Genomic DNA, 18,312 nt, shown 5'->3' with positions numbered 1-18,312 from the left:
ACACGCCTACACAACCACACACACGCCCGTCTACAAACACACACGTCCTTACGAACATACAACCACTCTGGAGGAGGGACAGGAGCCATTTCTAAAAACATTTACCCCCAAGGAGAAGGGTTCTGTCGCAACTCGTGATTGCGAAAAGCATTACAAAATATTAGAATTATATACATATATATATATATATATATAGTTTTGCCCCGCTAAAAGAATTGTTACCTGTTATTAAAAATTCGGTTCAAGCGGCATAAAATAAAATGCTATTCGTACTTAGTTTTATGTGAACAAAAGACATTGCCCATGTTCAAAAACCGACCGACCTTCCTCAACATTAATGTTAAAACATCCAATCCAACCGATCAATTGTTTCCTTTTTTCGTATTATTTGCGTCTCACTGTAAAAAATTCTGAAACCATACTGGCAATTTCCATGGAGCGTTTCGGGATTACGCAGGTTTTTGCCAATTTCCTTTAAAAATTAAGTACCTTTGTCAAAAAGTTTCCCTAGTTACTCCAAGTTGCGCGAATGCAGACTTCTCACTGTTTTGAAAAATAATTCTGCCTACAAGTTTAAAGATTAAATTAACGTACTTATTAAGTGTATTGGCTTACGAATGATTACGGCTTTATGGCTACGAGCGCATCCAAATTTACTTAGCTCCGAATGAGAACGAATAATTTTCTGGATTCCGAAGCTTTGCAGGAATTGCAAGCAAGTGAGATGGTACTTGCAATTCTGTCTTAGCGTTGGCCCCATTTGCGACAATGCTTTTAGGACTCTCTTGGCTTAGCAGAAAGGCGCCAAGCTACTACTTAAAAACTACTAAAGTTTACTCTAAAGGTTTCAGAAACATGACTGGCTTTAACCTCAAATATTTATGTATTATTTAGAACGATTTTAAGAAGATTACTGACTTTTAGCGGAAAACAATCCTGTGTTTTTACAAGATATGTTACTGGTAGAAAGTGGACACATCGGCTGCCCATTTTTTTTCTAGGAACGTTTCTGAACCGTTTTTGCTTTGTGGGAATTTTTGATGCTTAGTAAAATTAACAAGAAAGAAAAGGAAATAATTGCTTTTTACTGCCATATGTAGTATGTAGAAAAAACTATTGGTTTGAAGAACAGTTTAGAGTTTTGAACATTGATAAATTTATATCTTTTAAGGTGTGTTGATTCCATTTTGACCGTTTTTGTAAAGTATCTGTCTCCGTGTCAAAAATTATCCGAAATTTTTTTGTGACCATTCAATTTCCAAACGAACCGCATTTATTCGAACGAAAGTTGTATACATATGAATACTGTGTCTCTGAGAAGTTAAAACTTGGGCGGATATGTGTTGGAGTACCTTCACAAAACTATTAAGAAAGTAATCCAACTCAACTCAGCACCAATCAACTTTCACTCTCACCCAAAAGAGAAGAACACTTTCTCAAGGTAAGCTTGAACTTATCAGAGTCACACAATACCGCATGTAAGTTTGAGCTGTTCAGTTTTTGGTAAGAATCGGTTCAAGGGGTTGGGAGAGGTGAGCGTGATGGTATGATTTCTTACTAAGCGTAAAAGTTACACCTCAAGAAGTGATACAAGAATTCAGGAAAAAAAGAAACGCTGGTATTGTCCGTTTTTCAAAAGAAGGTACTTGACTACTCCCCCGTCACGTGGTATACGATGATTCTATTTCGTTGTTTTCGTCAGAAGGTATATTCGGATCATAGCATTTTGTTGTAAAAGCAGCTGTTTTTAAAATATAAGAACAACTAAAATGACAACTGACAAGTGAAGCAAGTGATGAAAAGGACACTAATACTTTTTTGCATATTAAAATGCACGCCCAAGTTAAGGTTGTCTGGTTGTCTCATTTAGAAGCGCGTCGATTGCTTACCGATCAACCCGCGTAAAATGGAACTCTGCATTCGAGGAGGCATGGCGAAGTGCCTTCTCCTGAAAAGCGGACAATAGATCCTAAAAAGGGGCAGGTGCTGCGTATTACCTATTTTATAATACCAGAAAGTCTTTCTAATCATGACGGACTGTTTGTTTTAAAAAGGTTTGAAGAGGGGGAGTTTCTTTGAGATTATGACACAGATTTTTATTTCAATCAGATTTTTTATTTACAGAACCCTGAACCTATTGCAGAAGAAGACGAAGATGAAGGTGATAAACCATTGAATCTTTCCTGGCCTGATACATGGCGGAAGAGGCTCAATTATGTCTTATTAAGTCCTATAATGTATCCTCTTTATTTAACACTTCCAGATACCAGAAAGCCGGTAAGTTTTAATCGAAAAATTAAGTTTAACTTAAAATAAAAAAAGAAAAAGCTGATCTTATTAGTTTATTGAGTATGCTTCTTTTTAAAATTGTCTAGTCATAACTACTCATTGGATGATCAAATTCGGTTGTTTTTTATTTTTGAAATTTTGACTATGGGTTATTCAACTCATTTGCAAGAGAAAACCAACGTTAAAATTTCACAACCATCATTTTTTGCAATGAAGAGGGGCTATTGCAACCACAAAACACATGCTTGCATTTATAATTGTTCCTCTGTATCGCATTGTAAACTTCCCGTAAAGCTATCAGTAGCCACACATTAACCTATTATGTACATACTAGTGGTACCCGTACGGCTTTGCCCGTAATCGAAAATTAAAAGGTCTTTTGGTTCGCCTGTATATTTACAAATATTGTATAGTGAATTTTCTCGCAATTTGGCTTGTGCACATGTTACGGTTCCACGTTATGAGAATTTCGTAATTTACTTGTCTATCTTATGATAATTTTGTATATAAAATAAAAAAGAAAAAGAACCACATCGAATGTTCGAAAATCGCTTCAAGGTGCACACCCAAGTGCTACAAACTAACTTTATGCCAAATTTCATGAAAATCGGAAGAATGGTCTAGGCGCTATGCGTGTCACAGACATCCTGACAGACAGAAATCCGGACAGAGAGAGATCCGGACAGATCTCTCTCTCTGTCGGACTTTCAGCTTTATTATTAGTAAAGATATGTATATATATGTATATTTAAAAAAATAAGTAAAAAATAAAATACACTATAGAGCAAAAAATAAAACACCAATAAGGAATGGTGCTGTTTCCGAAATTTTAAAAGTATTTTTTTTTTCTGAAAGAGCATGCTTAAAAACATAAAATTTAACCATTTTTTTAAATAATTTGGCATTTTTTAATACTTTTTAACAACTATTTTAATCGTTGCGTACATTGAAATTCATTTTTACACTTCTGTGCATGACATCACACGTGATGAAATGCCATTCACTGATGGCAGTAGCGCACAGTCTGGCAACGTGGGTGACAGCAAAGCGTAAACATTTAGCGCGAAATGGAGTAGTGCGCCAAAGTACATCACTTGTGACGTCATAAAGACCACAACTTTTTTAAAAAATCGTTCATTTAATAAAAAATAAAATAAAAATGACTATTCTTAAAATGAAAGTTTCTCTGGCTCCATGTTATTTATTTTTTGCTTATTCTATCAATTTCGGTGAATAGAAGTAGTACTTTTGACTGAATTAAACAACCCCATTGTTAAATTAAAACGAAATTTCATGAACGTGAGGACAACATCGGTATGAGAAAGTGATTACAAAAAGATTTTTATTACAGAAAAAATCCCAATTGAATGGAGGTTTTAGCATCATATTGGGCTGCCTCCTAGCACGAATGCACGAGGTATACTAGCAAAAATTGAGACCTTAAAGTATCACACGATGTCTTACGTCAACTCTTTCTACATTTACTGTGAAGACGTCCCTAATTCATTCAAACTCGTAGGCAGTCCAAATTGGTCCAGAGCTATCCCAGATATGCTCATTCTGTGATAAATCAGGGGATCGAGAACACCAGCACAGGTGCTTATGTGGAAGAAGCCATCTGGACAGTTATTCTTTTTCATACGGGGGGACGATGGAGCGGAAATTTCGTTTTGTTTTAGATGATCTGTGTTTCTGATGGTGGATTTGGGTGGGCGAGATTTTCTTTTAAAAGTTCTCGTCGAGACCAGAGCTCTTATCGGCTCGTTACGAGAGCGAGGTCACTTGGCGATAAGCAATAGACTTAGTGGATTGTTTTACGTTTCAAAGTAACTGTTAATGTAATTTCACGTTTTCGAAAAATATTTTAAGTTGAAAAGAAATTTTGGATGTTGTTTAAAGGGTGTGTACGCATTTTAGCAAAAGAAAAATGAAGATTTCATTTTTCTTTTTTATTTATTCAAGGGTCTGCCTTTAAATGCTTTGCACGAGCATCACCGTACCGTACGGGCACTACTCGTCTAAAAATAAAACATAACATCAGTTATCATCTGCATGAAAAACATATTATACCTCTTTCCAAAGTTGAATCTAACTCTTTTGTATTTGTATCTGTTTCACACATGGGTTAATTCAATATTTGAAGTCGATTGTTGTTAATCCGTTGCGATATCTATTCAAAATTGCTTTTTTCGCAATAGATTTAAAGGTATGGAACAGGATCAATAGCAATGCATATCATTCTTATGAAAAAAAAGGGGTATTAAAAAGCTTTCATTTTATACAAGATTAGACCGTTCTTGAGGAGCAAAGAGGAAGGGGAGCTCTCATTGGAATTTGCTTTTCTTTTAGATATAGTGTTTTTTTCCTTCAGTGCATTTTTTCTCATTTCGTTGTTATGCAATGTTATTTGTTATTTTTGAATTCTTTAATGTTTCACATTTCTGAAACTCATCCCCATTTTTTTTCCAAACTATAACTTTTGTTTGCTTGAAAAAAATTCAGCACTTGTTTGGATACTTGATATTTAACATTATCAGCATTTATGGCATTTCTTAGCGGTTTTTTTTTTTCATTTATCACATTTTCCTTTTTTATGTAGGTAACTTTAATTTTTCGCTTTAAAATCGTTTTTGCTTCGTTTTATCATCTTCATCAGTTACTATAGTTAGAGTTTACTGTGTCTCGAGGGGCAAAAATTTCGCTGAAGATTTGCAACAAATTTCCTTAATAGCATTAATGTTTATCAATGTGCTTTATGATATAAAAAAGCAAAGGATACACTAGCAAAGTAAAACTGACAATGCGTCCATAAGCTACATTAAACTGTGAAAAAAATGATACCTACGAAATCCCAGAACAAGATGGAAGCACGTTTAGAACTCTTTAATTCAGGAAGAGTGCTCTAGTTTCTTGAATGTGCACTAAAATGTGTTCCGTTAAAAAGAAAGAGTGCTGAAATGTGTTCCAAATCTATTCTGAATGTGTATCTTTCATGATACTTGTTAAAATATAAACTTAGGAGCACATTTGAGAACAAATTAGGAACATATATGAGCACACATGTGAAACCATCACTTTCTTTTGTAAAAATATGATTTCAGCAGCATTTCTTAACTATCATTTAATAGAATCTTTCAATATGATACTACTAGACGTCATGTTGCAATAAATTTTTCTCGGCTGGTGTCGCGATTACTACCAAAAAGGATCGCCCTTTATTGTCAAAGACCACCCCTTTCCCAGCAGCGGTCGACAGTTGCGCCGCAAGATTACTGTAAAATTAACAACAAAATCTACTTGTATAATCAGAGGAGTGTTCAATAAGTCCGTAAGAAGTGTCGCAAAATGTGTGATACGAAGTGTTCCAAAAGACAGGAAATAAGTCCCTGTTCAAAAGTGTTATCCAATGCGTTCCTGAAATAGTTAAAAAAGTGTGCAAACCAAATGAGTGTTCTGAACATATGACTCAAAAGTGTTTTGAGAATTGCTCAAAAAAGTGGGCTTCGAAGTGAGTTCAAAAGGAGGACAAGTGTCTGTGGCCAAAAAATATCTGAAAATTTAGTGTTGTGTTAGTTTTTGTTAAAATGTGATGTTAATCTTCGAGAGTATTTTATTTTCATGGCCACAATTATTCTGAAAATAAGCTCTATTAACTAACTCAGGCTTAAAAAAAGTTTTAAAAGTTCTATAAAACGAATGGGACTAAGAAATGAACATAAAATATAGTACAGCATTTTTAAAACAGTTTTTATGCATGTGTCATTGATCGGACCTTATTACACAATAAAGCAGTCAGTTTAACATTCAAAGGTTTTTATTGCAATTTATTATTTATCATTTAATGTATTTCTATTCTAAAAACTAGTGTATCGTAAATTTCCAAAAAATAGTGTGAAATTTTATTTCCCCCAATTTTCGTTCGAATTTGATTTTTAAGTAGAATATTGTTAAAGGTCATCTTTGTAGTCACTTGTGCGCTAATCTTTAATTGGATTAGATCTAAAGACGGACTTTGTCTCTTTAGGAAAGGCGTGGCTCGCACTTTCTGCGTGACTTGACCACACCTTTAAATATAATTTAATGTCACAATCATTTTTACCTATAAAATTTTTTTATGAGGTAAAATATATAAGTTGTAACAATACTGCTGAAAAGGAAAGGCAGTATAGTGTTAATCTGAGACGCCGAAGTAAAATATATGTTGCGAATTTATAACTCCCATACCAGAAATAAGCTGAAATATTATGTTCTATTTAGTAAAGTGGCGATAAGCTAGCGTCCTTTTTTAATCACAATGTAGTGCATGTCTTTCATCTGATATGGTAGTTTCTACGCTTAGTACTTTGTGATTTAATAATATAAAAAAACACTAAACATAATGAAATGGACGAATTTATTTATTTCTTTTTTTAAATAAAGGGAGCATAATTTTATATTTTCGCCTAAAATAAAGTATGTATTACCTTTTTTTAGTGCATTATGCTTAATCAAGTGCTAAAATTAGGTGCACTGAACTGTTCAAGGTTTTGGGCTTGAATGGAAAATGCAACATATGTTTTTGGTATGCACTGTATATATATATATATATATATATATATATATATATATATATATATATATATATATATATATATATATATATATATATATATATATATATATATATATATATATATATATGTTACCGTTAAAGTATGAAATCCGTTATTTTATTGAATACCTAGTTATTTCATAGAATAACGATCTGAAGCCCGTTTAAGTGTAAAATAATTATCATATATCTTTCAAGCCAAATACATTTGACTTACACCCCTGTGTTACCCCCAAAATGTTCGTGTAAAACCCAGTGCGTCAACAGAAAATGTTTTGTTTTAGAAATAATTTTCTCTGTAATTCCAAGTGTCATTTCAGTAATCCTTGTTGTTTCAAATGATTTTATGGTACATTTCCATAAATACAGTCTATACGTTTCATTTTAGGGAAATTGTTTATTTTACACTTTAACCGTCTCTCATTAGTTAATTTATAGAATACCTAGTTATTTCAAAGAATAACTAGTTAAAATGTAAAATTAGTAACATATTACACACTTTAACGGACACGATCAGTTATTTCATGGAATAACTAGATATTCTAGAAAATAACTGCATTATATACTTTAACGGTAATATATATACATATTTTGATAGCTTTGGTAGAATTAACTTAGTGATTCTTAAATATCTTATTGTACTCCTGAAATAGCATAATGTATTTTGTATTGTCATATGCTAAGGAAACCGAAGGCTCTAAATCTCTAAATGTATTAAAAGCTAATGAAAATATTTGAAAAAATGAAACAAATCAGAAAAAACAAAAAAGAAAATATCTCCCAGTAGCAATATATATATATATATATATATATATATATATATATATATATATATATATATATATATATATATATATATATATATATTTATAATATATTTATATATATATATATATATATATATATTTATATATATATATATATATATATTTATATATATATATATATATATATATATATATATATATATATATATATATATATATATATATATATATATATATATATATATATATATATATATATTTATATATATATATATATATATATATATTTATATATATATATATATATATTTATATATATATATATATATATATATATATATATATATATATATATATATATATATATATATATATATATATATATATATATATATATATATATATATATGACATTGTTTTTTTTATGAAAAATGAAATTGCAATCGAATTTCATTTCAGAAATATTTGTATTATGTTTCATTCTTTTTTAACAGGAAAAGAGAAAGTATTTTATCATTACCTTCGTCGGCAGTATCTTGTGGATTGCAGTCTTTTCGTACCTTATGGTATGGTGGGCTTCCCTTGTAGGACAGACTGCAGGAATACCAAATGAAGTAAGTTTCTTAAATCTGAGAAGTGCGCAAATACATGCAGTAAAAAGTCATAGCAATAGCTAACAGTAAAAGTTACAACATATGTCTTTCGTAATAATAAGGAACTTTTTTTTTATAGAGAGATAACTGCAAATGCATTTGACAAAATAACACAAAAAACTTCCTCTGAAATGTATTTGACTGTTAGATAGTCAGTCAAAGTGTATTTTTGTCAGATATATCTTGTAGCAGTTGATGATAAAGCACTTATGTACATACATAAATACTTAAAACTTGATTTGGACACATAAAAAACAGCAACAGTAAATGCTTTTTCATTATGTTGCCTTCTAATCTTGATTCGGAAAAAAAATGATTGTGATTGTACAGATTTTTTAAAAACTATTTTAGAATGATGTAAATAGAAAGGAGAATAAATAGTAATAACTTTAGTGCTTAAACACCGATCCGAATACGGGGTTAAAACTCGAACTATTTAAGTTTTCATTAAAATGAAACTTTATATCATAGATAGTCTCTGAATTAGTTAATAACGGTATGCCTTGTTACGTGACAGAGATACTCAAGTAAAAAGGCATTTAGCTGCACGAATTACCTCAAAGGATGCAGGATATTATACCTTGTCTATTTTGTGGGGGTTTATAAAAGATATTGTGAATTACTAGCGAGTACGTCTGTCAACATTTGAAAACGGTCACGTTATATTAAATAAATTATCGCCCATTAGCCATTGCTAAGGCAGAAATACATGAAATACACCACCAGCTCAGTCATTTCCAGCAGAGGACTGCAGTTTCGTGCTTATCAGCACTCATCAGCCCGGCATAGAAAAGTGACTGAGTTGGAGATGGAAAACCTCTTAAGGAAGCCAAGAGTGCCATTGCCACTCCGGGCTGATGAGTGCTAATAAGTGCGAAACAGCAGTCATCGGCTGGAAATGACTGAGATGGCGGTGTATTTCAAGATTACGTTATATTCAGTTTATTAGACACTTTTTCAGTTTCTAAATTTATTTTCTGCCATACCAGGAGGTACAAGAAACATGCAACGCCGATTAAAGAGGCAAAGTTCTTAAGCGTAATTCTCCTATGCAACGAAAGAGTTAATGACAGCAAGCATACCGAAAAGCCTTTTGGGTAAAACATGAGCTGTTGTGTTTATCAAGACTGAATCTGAACTGAAGCTTCTAAGTAAAGGGCATTTGAGGCAGCGAGAAGCAAAGGAATGCAAGTGGCAAAATCAAAAGTTTGGAGATAGGCATTACAAATGATAGGTTAATCATTCCTCTATCTTGGGGCAAGAGATGGTATTAGTAGCTCTAGTTGGTGCTGCTGTACAGCATTATTTAGAGAAAGAATTCAATGAAAGTCTACCAAGGAACTAAACTTTAAACGCGTTGAACTCAAAACTTGAAAATGCCTACTTTCAATGCAATCCTTTGCTTTTCACTGGCTCATTGAAGAAAGTAACCTACAAATTAGTGTAAAAGGATTAAAGTTTTGGGTAAAACGCATGCAAAGTTCAAACTCTAGTTTTACTTTCATTGGAAATCTTTTCCATGCTGTATAGCAGCACGTGCCAGAGCTACTAGTACCGTCTCTTCCCCAAACACAAATGTGAGTTTCTTCTTCTATTTTTACTAGTTATCTCTTAATTTTTAATTTTGACGTTCACATTCCTTTCCTTATAGGTGCTTCCATTGCGTTCCACCGCCTTCCTCACCACACAAAGAAATTAAGTTTAAACTGTGTGCGTGTGTGTTTTTTTTCAATTGAATTTACTTATGATTAAAGTGGAAAAAAAATATTTCTTTCATTGAATTTACTTATGCTTTTAGATAAATGCAAATGCATGAGAGTATTTTCAAATACTGTACATCCTTTTAAATATGATGTACATCATTTTAATTCAATTGAAGTCAAGGCTGGTGATTTTGCATATCCTAAATTAGCACATAGTAGAAACCTAAGCTAATTTTGTAGTCTTTCGCAATCATCTTAAATGTAAATAATTTCGAAAGATTTTGTTACATTTAGTGTGCATCAAACTACTTCCAACTCGCAATTAAATTTTTCCAGAATTCAAAGCATGCTTTGCATTTAATGATATTTAACTCTCGCAAGATTCACTAATTTACGTCTACTCTGGCGTTAATTGCATACAAGAGGAAGTTTATCGTTATTGGCTACCTTTCTAAATTAGTATTTTAAGTGTCGCATTAGGGACACGCCTTCCCACTCGCTAATGGAACATCTGGTTGTATCGATTTCTGTTTCTTCGGTGAAGAATTGGATGATCTCGAAGCTTGATGGATAAATGACTTTTACAGGACATTGTTCTTTTTGCTTTTCCGCCCTTTCCAGAACTCGTCTACTTTTCAGAAAAAAATGAAGATATTTTGCTGTCTTTTATGATGAGATGGCTTGATTGTTCGATGAAAAAAAAGCGTTAGTTAATGTTTGAAAATTATTTCGTTTTGTAATGTTGAGTTGTTGATGTAAAAGTATCGCGTTTGTCCGTTAAAAATTACAGTGGACTCTATCTGAACACTCCCTAATGTGAACACCGCGATATTCTGAACACATTTTGATGGTCCCGGCGAAGCTCCATAGACTTAATACAGACTGACCTCCTTGTACCCTGAACATCCTATAATATGAACACTCCACTATTATGAACACTATTTTTTAACCCCGTGCGGTTATTACCTCTCTATATTCTGAACGTGTACACAATCAGTACTTGGGAATTCCTATGTACCAAATTGGAAAACCTGAAATACCATTGAAATTTTATCACAGTTGTTGAAGATTATTAAGAAGATAATGAGAGGAGAAAGACAAATTACTTTCGTGGATATTACTGTATTACATAAGATCATTCAGCTGAACAATATGAGCCTGAAGTTTCTGTCACTGAACTGCGTATTTCAAGAATCCAACCATTGTATCAAATAGTATTCAAGACCTATAGAAAACGATTACCTTCAAGCAAAATGCGGCTGAGAATCGCCCGAATTTTTTTTCATGATAACACGTACTTTGCATGACAATGAAAAAACGTTAAACATTACTCATTTTTTTTTCAGGTGAACTTTTTTAATAAAAAAAGTAAAGAAAGAAATATAAGAGTTTAGGTTCTACTGAATTGAATTGGAGGTTACACCAGCAAGCAATCCAAAATTCTGCATCTCTATCGCAGTAAATGGTATACTAGCACTACGAAAAGTACTGAACATTGTCCATTAAAGATATCAAATACGTTATTCATGTATTATCCAGTCTCCCTCTGTAATGAACACTCCCTTAATCTGAACACTTCTGTTCGGTTCCATGAGTGTTCAGAGTAAAGAGACTCCACTGTATCCTTAAACTTAGAAATAAAAAATGAGTTCAAAACATCTAGTGTTACCTGTCAGTGTGATTATCCCTCTCAGTAATGTTGCCTACAAGGAAATTATGTGCTAATGTAATAATAAAAAGCATTTAAATATATAGTCTTTAAATGAGCATAGTGAAACGTGGCTTTTGACTCGTAAATCATTGCCCTCGAATCGAAATATAGGGTATTAAAGTCAGACAATATCTTCATATATACTATCATAGCCAATTTACTGATCAAGTAACGCTCGTAGAAGTCACGAAAAATGAAACTCGTGCCACAGCATAATAATTAATTAATATTTATTGGTACACTGTTAAAAAAAATGTATTCAAAAATGAAACTCTGAATGTATTCATTTTTTTTTAATACAATTGATTCAAAAATGAGTAAATGTGGCATCAAATACAAACATACGAGAAATACGAGTCATCATATACGAACATACCCAAGTCATCATATAAGAATACAACACATTATCAAACACTAATTCATGAATAAAGATGCATACAATCATTTAATACTGCAGCTAACGTTTCATGAGCATGGTTTAATAAATATTCATGTATAAATAGGAAATATAATAAGCGTGACTTCCAAGAATAAAACTCGCGAGCTTCGAACTCTTTTCTTATTGCGCATGCTACGCGTCGCTCAAGAGCGTGAACAAGTGTCGACAATGTTCATACGCTTTCGGCGCGTTTTTCGTGCTGTCTTGCGGAGCGATCAAGATGGCTGATCTGTTCGTCAAGAAAAAACTAGAAGATTGGAAATTGGAAGAGTTATCATCGAACTTTGAAAGTAAGTTTTACTTTTATTATCATAGTAAGGATAATAAATGAAGGGTTGTATCTAAATTACCCAAAAATTACTTGCCTAAATTGCTCGATAGCACATTCAACATCCGACTGTGCTCGGAACATATTTTTAAACCTTATATTTTATGTGGATATATATGTTTTCAAACTGTGAAAGAAAGTTCATAACGAGCTTCGTAACCTTTATTATCGTAATAAGGATAATAATTGAAGGGTTGTATCTAAATTACCCAAAAATTACTTGCCTAAATTGCTCGATAGAACATTCAACATCCGACTGTTCTCGGAACATTTTATAAACGTTATATTTTATGTGGATATGTTTTCAAACTGTGAAAGGAAAGTTCATAACGAGTTTCGTAAATTTTATTATTTATATTTTACTCTTCAAATTTGAAAAAAAAAGAAAAAGCGAAAGCAACATCTTGCACAAACAGCTATGGAAGAAATTAGGTTCTCATCAAGCATAAATCGTTGCATGAATACATTTTTGGAACACTTGTGTGTTTCACTGCAAAAATATTTTTTCTTTCGAAATACCACTAATGTAAAAACCTTTTTGCCGAAAAGTAACAAGAAATACAGATTTGAATTCAACATATTTCAGTGAACATATTAATCATTTATCGTTACATAACTATTGATAAGATTTTCAAATCTTTAGTATGATTCACTCGGCCATGCACAGGCTTGCTAGATTTTAGTAATGTTCAATCGGGTCGAGGGAATGCCCCCCCCCCGCAATCCTAAGCATTGCTCCCTCGCGTAAATAAATAAAACGCTTATCTGCTTGTCAAATTTTGCTGAAATTAGTGGTGATGAAATTTAAAATTTAATTCTTAATTTTTATTCAAAACATTCTGTGTAACAAGAATACAAAATGTATCAAAATGGAAAACAAACTCTAAAAAAATATTAAACTAAACAATTTAAATATCAAATAACCCTCTTAAAAAATATTTAAAAGTTCAGTTTAAATACAAAACGAAGGAATTAGGGGCAAAAATAACTACAACTATAACAGCAGTAGGATATTTATTCATTCCACTTGATAATAAGTTCTCCATAACGAGACTATATTTGCTTACAATATGAAAAATTAATACCGTAATGTTAAATTGACAAGCAAACTATTAAGTTACTCCTATAAATTAATACATAGTTAACAATTAAAAACATTATATACTCAATTATTATGGATAGGAATTGCATTTACATGTAAGAGCTGAGAGAGAGAGAGAGAGAAATGCTTTTCTCTAACAGTTTTAAAGTAAACTTCACATTTTTACAATAATTTTTGATTATTAATCATGCATTGTATCATTAACAAATACATCATGAGTTACTTGTATAAATTTTGTCGGATGCCTTTAAATCTACGAGCCACCATTTTGTGCATTGAAAAAGGAATTCCTTGTAATGCCAAAACACGTGTCTGCAGAGTTCCTGCACTGTACTTTTAAGGTTGTTTTATTTTTTAAGCAAAGGTATTTTCACATTTTTTATAACTAATTTTTGTTTGCAGCAAAAATCCATTTTTAATATAAAAATTCCATATTTTCTATACTTACATTTTTTGCGTAATTTTTAATAAATAAGTTTTATTAACTGTGCCGACATTAAAATAAAGATTTATTCCATTGAAGCATTACAAACTTGATTATTCTCAAAATTTAAATTTGACTTATAAATTTTAATTGTAAATGATTGCAGAATATAATGCTTGCTCTTTTTTTTATAAATTTTAGCATCTGTCTTGGACAATATTCAATTTTTTGCAACTACTTGGTATTGGTCGAGTATCTGATCAGAATTTGGCCGAGTACCGAGTGCTCGGCAAATTGGCCGAGTAGGCCGTGTACCGAGTAGTTACCGAGTACTCGGTACGTCTCTAAACCAAAGCTTATGAAGTCATGTAATTTCAGCATTAATTATGAAATAAAAATGGATTTGTGCTGAAAAGTAGAAAACAAAATGCAGTGTTAAATTGCACAAATTTGCAAATTTTTATAAATTAGTTTATTGCAAATATGCATTTTAATGTTATCTTTTTTCTTTTGTTATAATCGTGTTTACCTTTTTAAGATTAATTTACAATATTTTTTCTATGAAGTTAGCATTGAGTAAGAACACTATAAAAAATTAACTCTTTCCAAACCAAAATATTATTTTAAAACATATAATAGAAATAAAACTATTACTATTTCGATTGTTAAGAATATTGGACCAACACATTTCTTCATGATTTATCTAGTCCTCTTTTTTTTTTTTTAAATCCCCGGAGAGAACGGATGTCATGCATCTCTCCTGGCAACTTTTGTACCTACTTTTCTTGCATATGTACTTCATTTTGCATTCAATTTTTTAATTTCTTAAATTTTCTTTTTTAGCGAACCTTTCGAGAGATATGGTATCTTCAAGAATTTCATAATCACTCAAACATTATCACATTGCTGAAGGTTGTAAAGGCCAAAAATGACAAAGATATTTATTTAATATTTGATTTTATGGGTAAATATAGGTTTTTTATAAGTTGATTGTATCTCAAGATTCATGTTTAATCAGGGTTTGTTGATTTAAATCAGCTTGATTTAAATACTGATTAAAATCATGATCTAAATCAAGTGATTTTTTTAAAAAAAATTGATTTAAATCAATTGATTTGTATTAAGTGATTTATTTTAACAAAATCAGTAATTAAAATCAGTTGATTTTACTTTTATAAATTAATTTTGCATTTTTAAAATGTATTGCTCTAAATTTAACTACACTGCATTATACTATCTTAACCTCAACAGGCAAAACTACATAGATCCCTCTTTCTGTGTGTGATGCAGATTTTCACTCTTGTAATATTGCTTTTACTCCAAAATTAGTTTAGAACAAAATAAAAATTTTGAGTTTTTCTTACACGCCATGACTAATATAGTTCAGAAAAGTAGTTGGTTAACATATTATTTTAGACTAAAAACGTACATGATAATGGAAATCTTATCTTTAAGCAAAGCATTAAACAAAATCACATCTTATCTAAGCATTATAACATATTTTTGAATCTTAAAATTAGAGACGTACCAAGTAGCACTTGGGCCGAGTAGCCGAGTACCCGGCCTTTCACTACTCGGCCGAGTACCGAGTTAACTCGGCTTTTCACTACTCGGCCGAGTTACCAAGTACCAATTATGTTCTAAGAAGAACCATCTACACGCATGTGATGAATTTTGAACTTAATGGAATAGTAGTATAGACCTCCTTGTCCATATAATAGTTTTTAAAACTAAATTCCTGCTGAAATTTAATTACGCATTACATAAACAGTTTTGTTTGTCTAAAATTTTACAAAAAAATTATTTTTAAAATTAAAAATAAATAAAAGGTATGATTAATCAAGTTGGAATTAAGGCAAATTACAGTAAAATCCCTCTAATGTGGACACTAACAGGACAATTTTTTTTGTTCGCAATAGAGCGATGACCGCAGGACAGGGGTTTAAGAATGTTATTTGCATTGGAACTGGGGAATTAAAAATTGTCCGCATAAGAGTGGTGTCTGCCTTTGAGGGGTGTACGTTAGGAGGGTTTTCACTGTATACGAATCAATTATAGTTCTAGTCTGCCAAATATAAATAATTTTTAAAAGCAGATAAAACAATTGTGCAGGAACACTGCAGACACGTGTTTCTGCCCCCCCCCCCCATTACAGGGAATGTCTTTTTCAGTGCATAACATGTGAGCTAAAGAATGTAAAGACATTCAACAAAAAAGTCCGAGTTTTGTCTTTAAATCCACGAGCTCCCATTTTGTGCATTGAAAAAAAGAATTCCTTGTAATGCCAAAACATGTGTCTGCAGTATTCCTGCACTGTACTTTCAACGTTGTTTCATTTCCTTTTATTTTTTAAGCAAAAATATTTTTATATTTCTTATAACTAATTTTTGGTTGAAGCAAAAATCCAATTTTAATATAAAAATTCCATATTTTCTATACCATTATATATTTCCATATTTTCTTTTTTGCATAATTTTTAATAAATAAGTTTTATTAACTTTGGAGACATTAAAATACAGATTTATTCCATTGAAGCATTACAAACTTCATTATTCTCAAAATTTAAATTTGACTTATAAATTTTAATGGTAAATGATTGCAGAATATAATTCTTGCTCTTTTTTTATAAATTTTAGTATCTATCTTGGACAATATTCAATTTTTTGCAACTACTCGGTATTGGCCGAGTATCTGATCAGAATTTGGCCGAGTACCGAGTACTCGGCAAATTGGCCGAGTACCGAGTAGTTTCCGAGTACTCGGTACGTCTCTACTATATATCGAATTTTTTTTCGAGATACTCGTAGGTTTTTCTCTGCTTTAGACTGTTGGTATCATGAAAAATGAAGCTTAGCGGAGAAAATTATGTTCACTAAAGGTTGCTACAATACTTGAGGAATCTGGTGTGTAGGAGTGTGTAGTTCGGTCGTTGTTCCGTTCTGGAGTTCTTACATTCCCTCAAGTTTATTTCAAATCTTAGTTGTAACCAGTATCACTGTAAAATCAGTTTCAAGCTATCCCTTTTGTCTGTTGAGTATCATTCCTAGTCTTTTTAGCTTCAGTAAAAATCATTCAAGTTAAGTAGATTGATTTTTTACTTTTCACTCGATTCCATTGTCAAAACGAAAATCCCCTAATGTTACAGATCAAGTTGATTTACCGAAGAATGAAGATGTATGAAGGCGCAAAAATGTAATTTCTGCAAAATTAATATTTTTATTGTTATCTTTCATTTAATGCTCGTTTAAATTATAAATTGGGTTTCATGCACGTTTTAATGATTTAGAAGTTTTTTATGTTAAAATAAGATCGTTTCTATATATCGAATTTTTCCCCGGCAATTTGCTACTTCGATATATGGAGGTCCGACTGTATATTACGATCGCGTATTTACAATAACTTTGTGCAACATAATTACGAATTGCACGGTGAACAAAACCTTTTTCCAACACTATGTTGCATACGGTGAGCAATAAGTTACATATCACGGTGAGCAATAACTTGCATACTACGGTTAGCAATAACTTGAATTGCAACTATTGTCAGAATACGCAGATTCAGTGGCACAGAATCTCGTGTTACAATTTCACGTCCGGGAAAGTTTGAATTCTGGCCTTTAAAAAGCATGAAATAAAAATTAAATTAAAAATTTTAAAAATCGCCTACTGAAAAAAACTTTAAATGAAACTAAAATTAAAAATTTAAAAAACCCCCGACTAAAAAAAACCTTAAATAAAACTAAAATAAAGAACTAAAAATACCCGACTAAAAAATGTTTAAAATAATATATTTATCGGCTTTTGAGGTTTCTGATAAATTGCCTTATAAATAATAGTAATATATCCAAGCGTCGTCGTGTCGGGGGACCAATATGAAAATAAAATATGAAAGAATGAAAAATAATAAAGTAATGAACAGAATGCAGCTAATAATGATAAAGTAGCTATGATATCTAAATACAAGAGTTTGCTCAGCGGTCTATATAACCTACATACCAATATGAAAATAAAATATGAAAGAATGAAAAGTAATAAAGAAAATAACAGAATGCAACTAATAATAATAAACATCAGTTTTTACTTGCAGACAAACATAAAGCAAATTACCCATTTACTATATTATTTTATTTATTTTTTTTTGCTTTTTTTGAAATGGTTTATTATTTATTTGAAATTAAATTGATAATTATACTTAATATATAGATAAATTTACTATGTTAAATGGAAATGCATTTACACTTCATAAAATAGTTCAAAAATTTTCTATTTTAAACTTGATGCATCTTTAATCCAAATCGATGCTCTT

The 18,312-nt window shown here is 31.4% G+C and overlaps 1 protein-coding gene across 1 annotated transcript in view; it reads left to right on the top strand.

The window, feature by feature from the left end:
• LOC129224267 (sodium/potassium/calcium exchanger Nckx30C-like) overlaps nt 1–18,312 on the top strand; it is a 111,965-nt gene that overhangs the window by 81,743 nt on the left and 11,910 nt on the right. The window contains 2 exon segments of the mRNA XM_054858695.1: nt 2,125–2,277; nt 8,142–8,261. Coding sequence (XP_054714670.1) covers nt 2,125–2,277; nt 8,142–8,261 — 273 coding nt within the window.

This window comes from Uloborus diversus, chromosome 6, assembly GCF_026930045.1.
Source record: "Uloborus diversus isolate 005 chromosome 6, Udiv.v.3.1, whole genome shotgun sequence".
NCBI classification, from domain to species: domain Eukaryota; kingdom Metazoa; phylum Arthropoda; class Arachnida; order Araneae; family Uloboridae; genus Uloborus; species Uloborus diversus.
The sequence above is the reverse complement of the archived record's forward strand: the minus strand, read 5'-3'. Positions and strand labels throughout refer to the sequence as shown.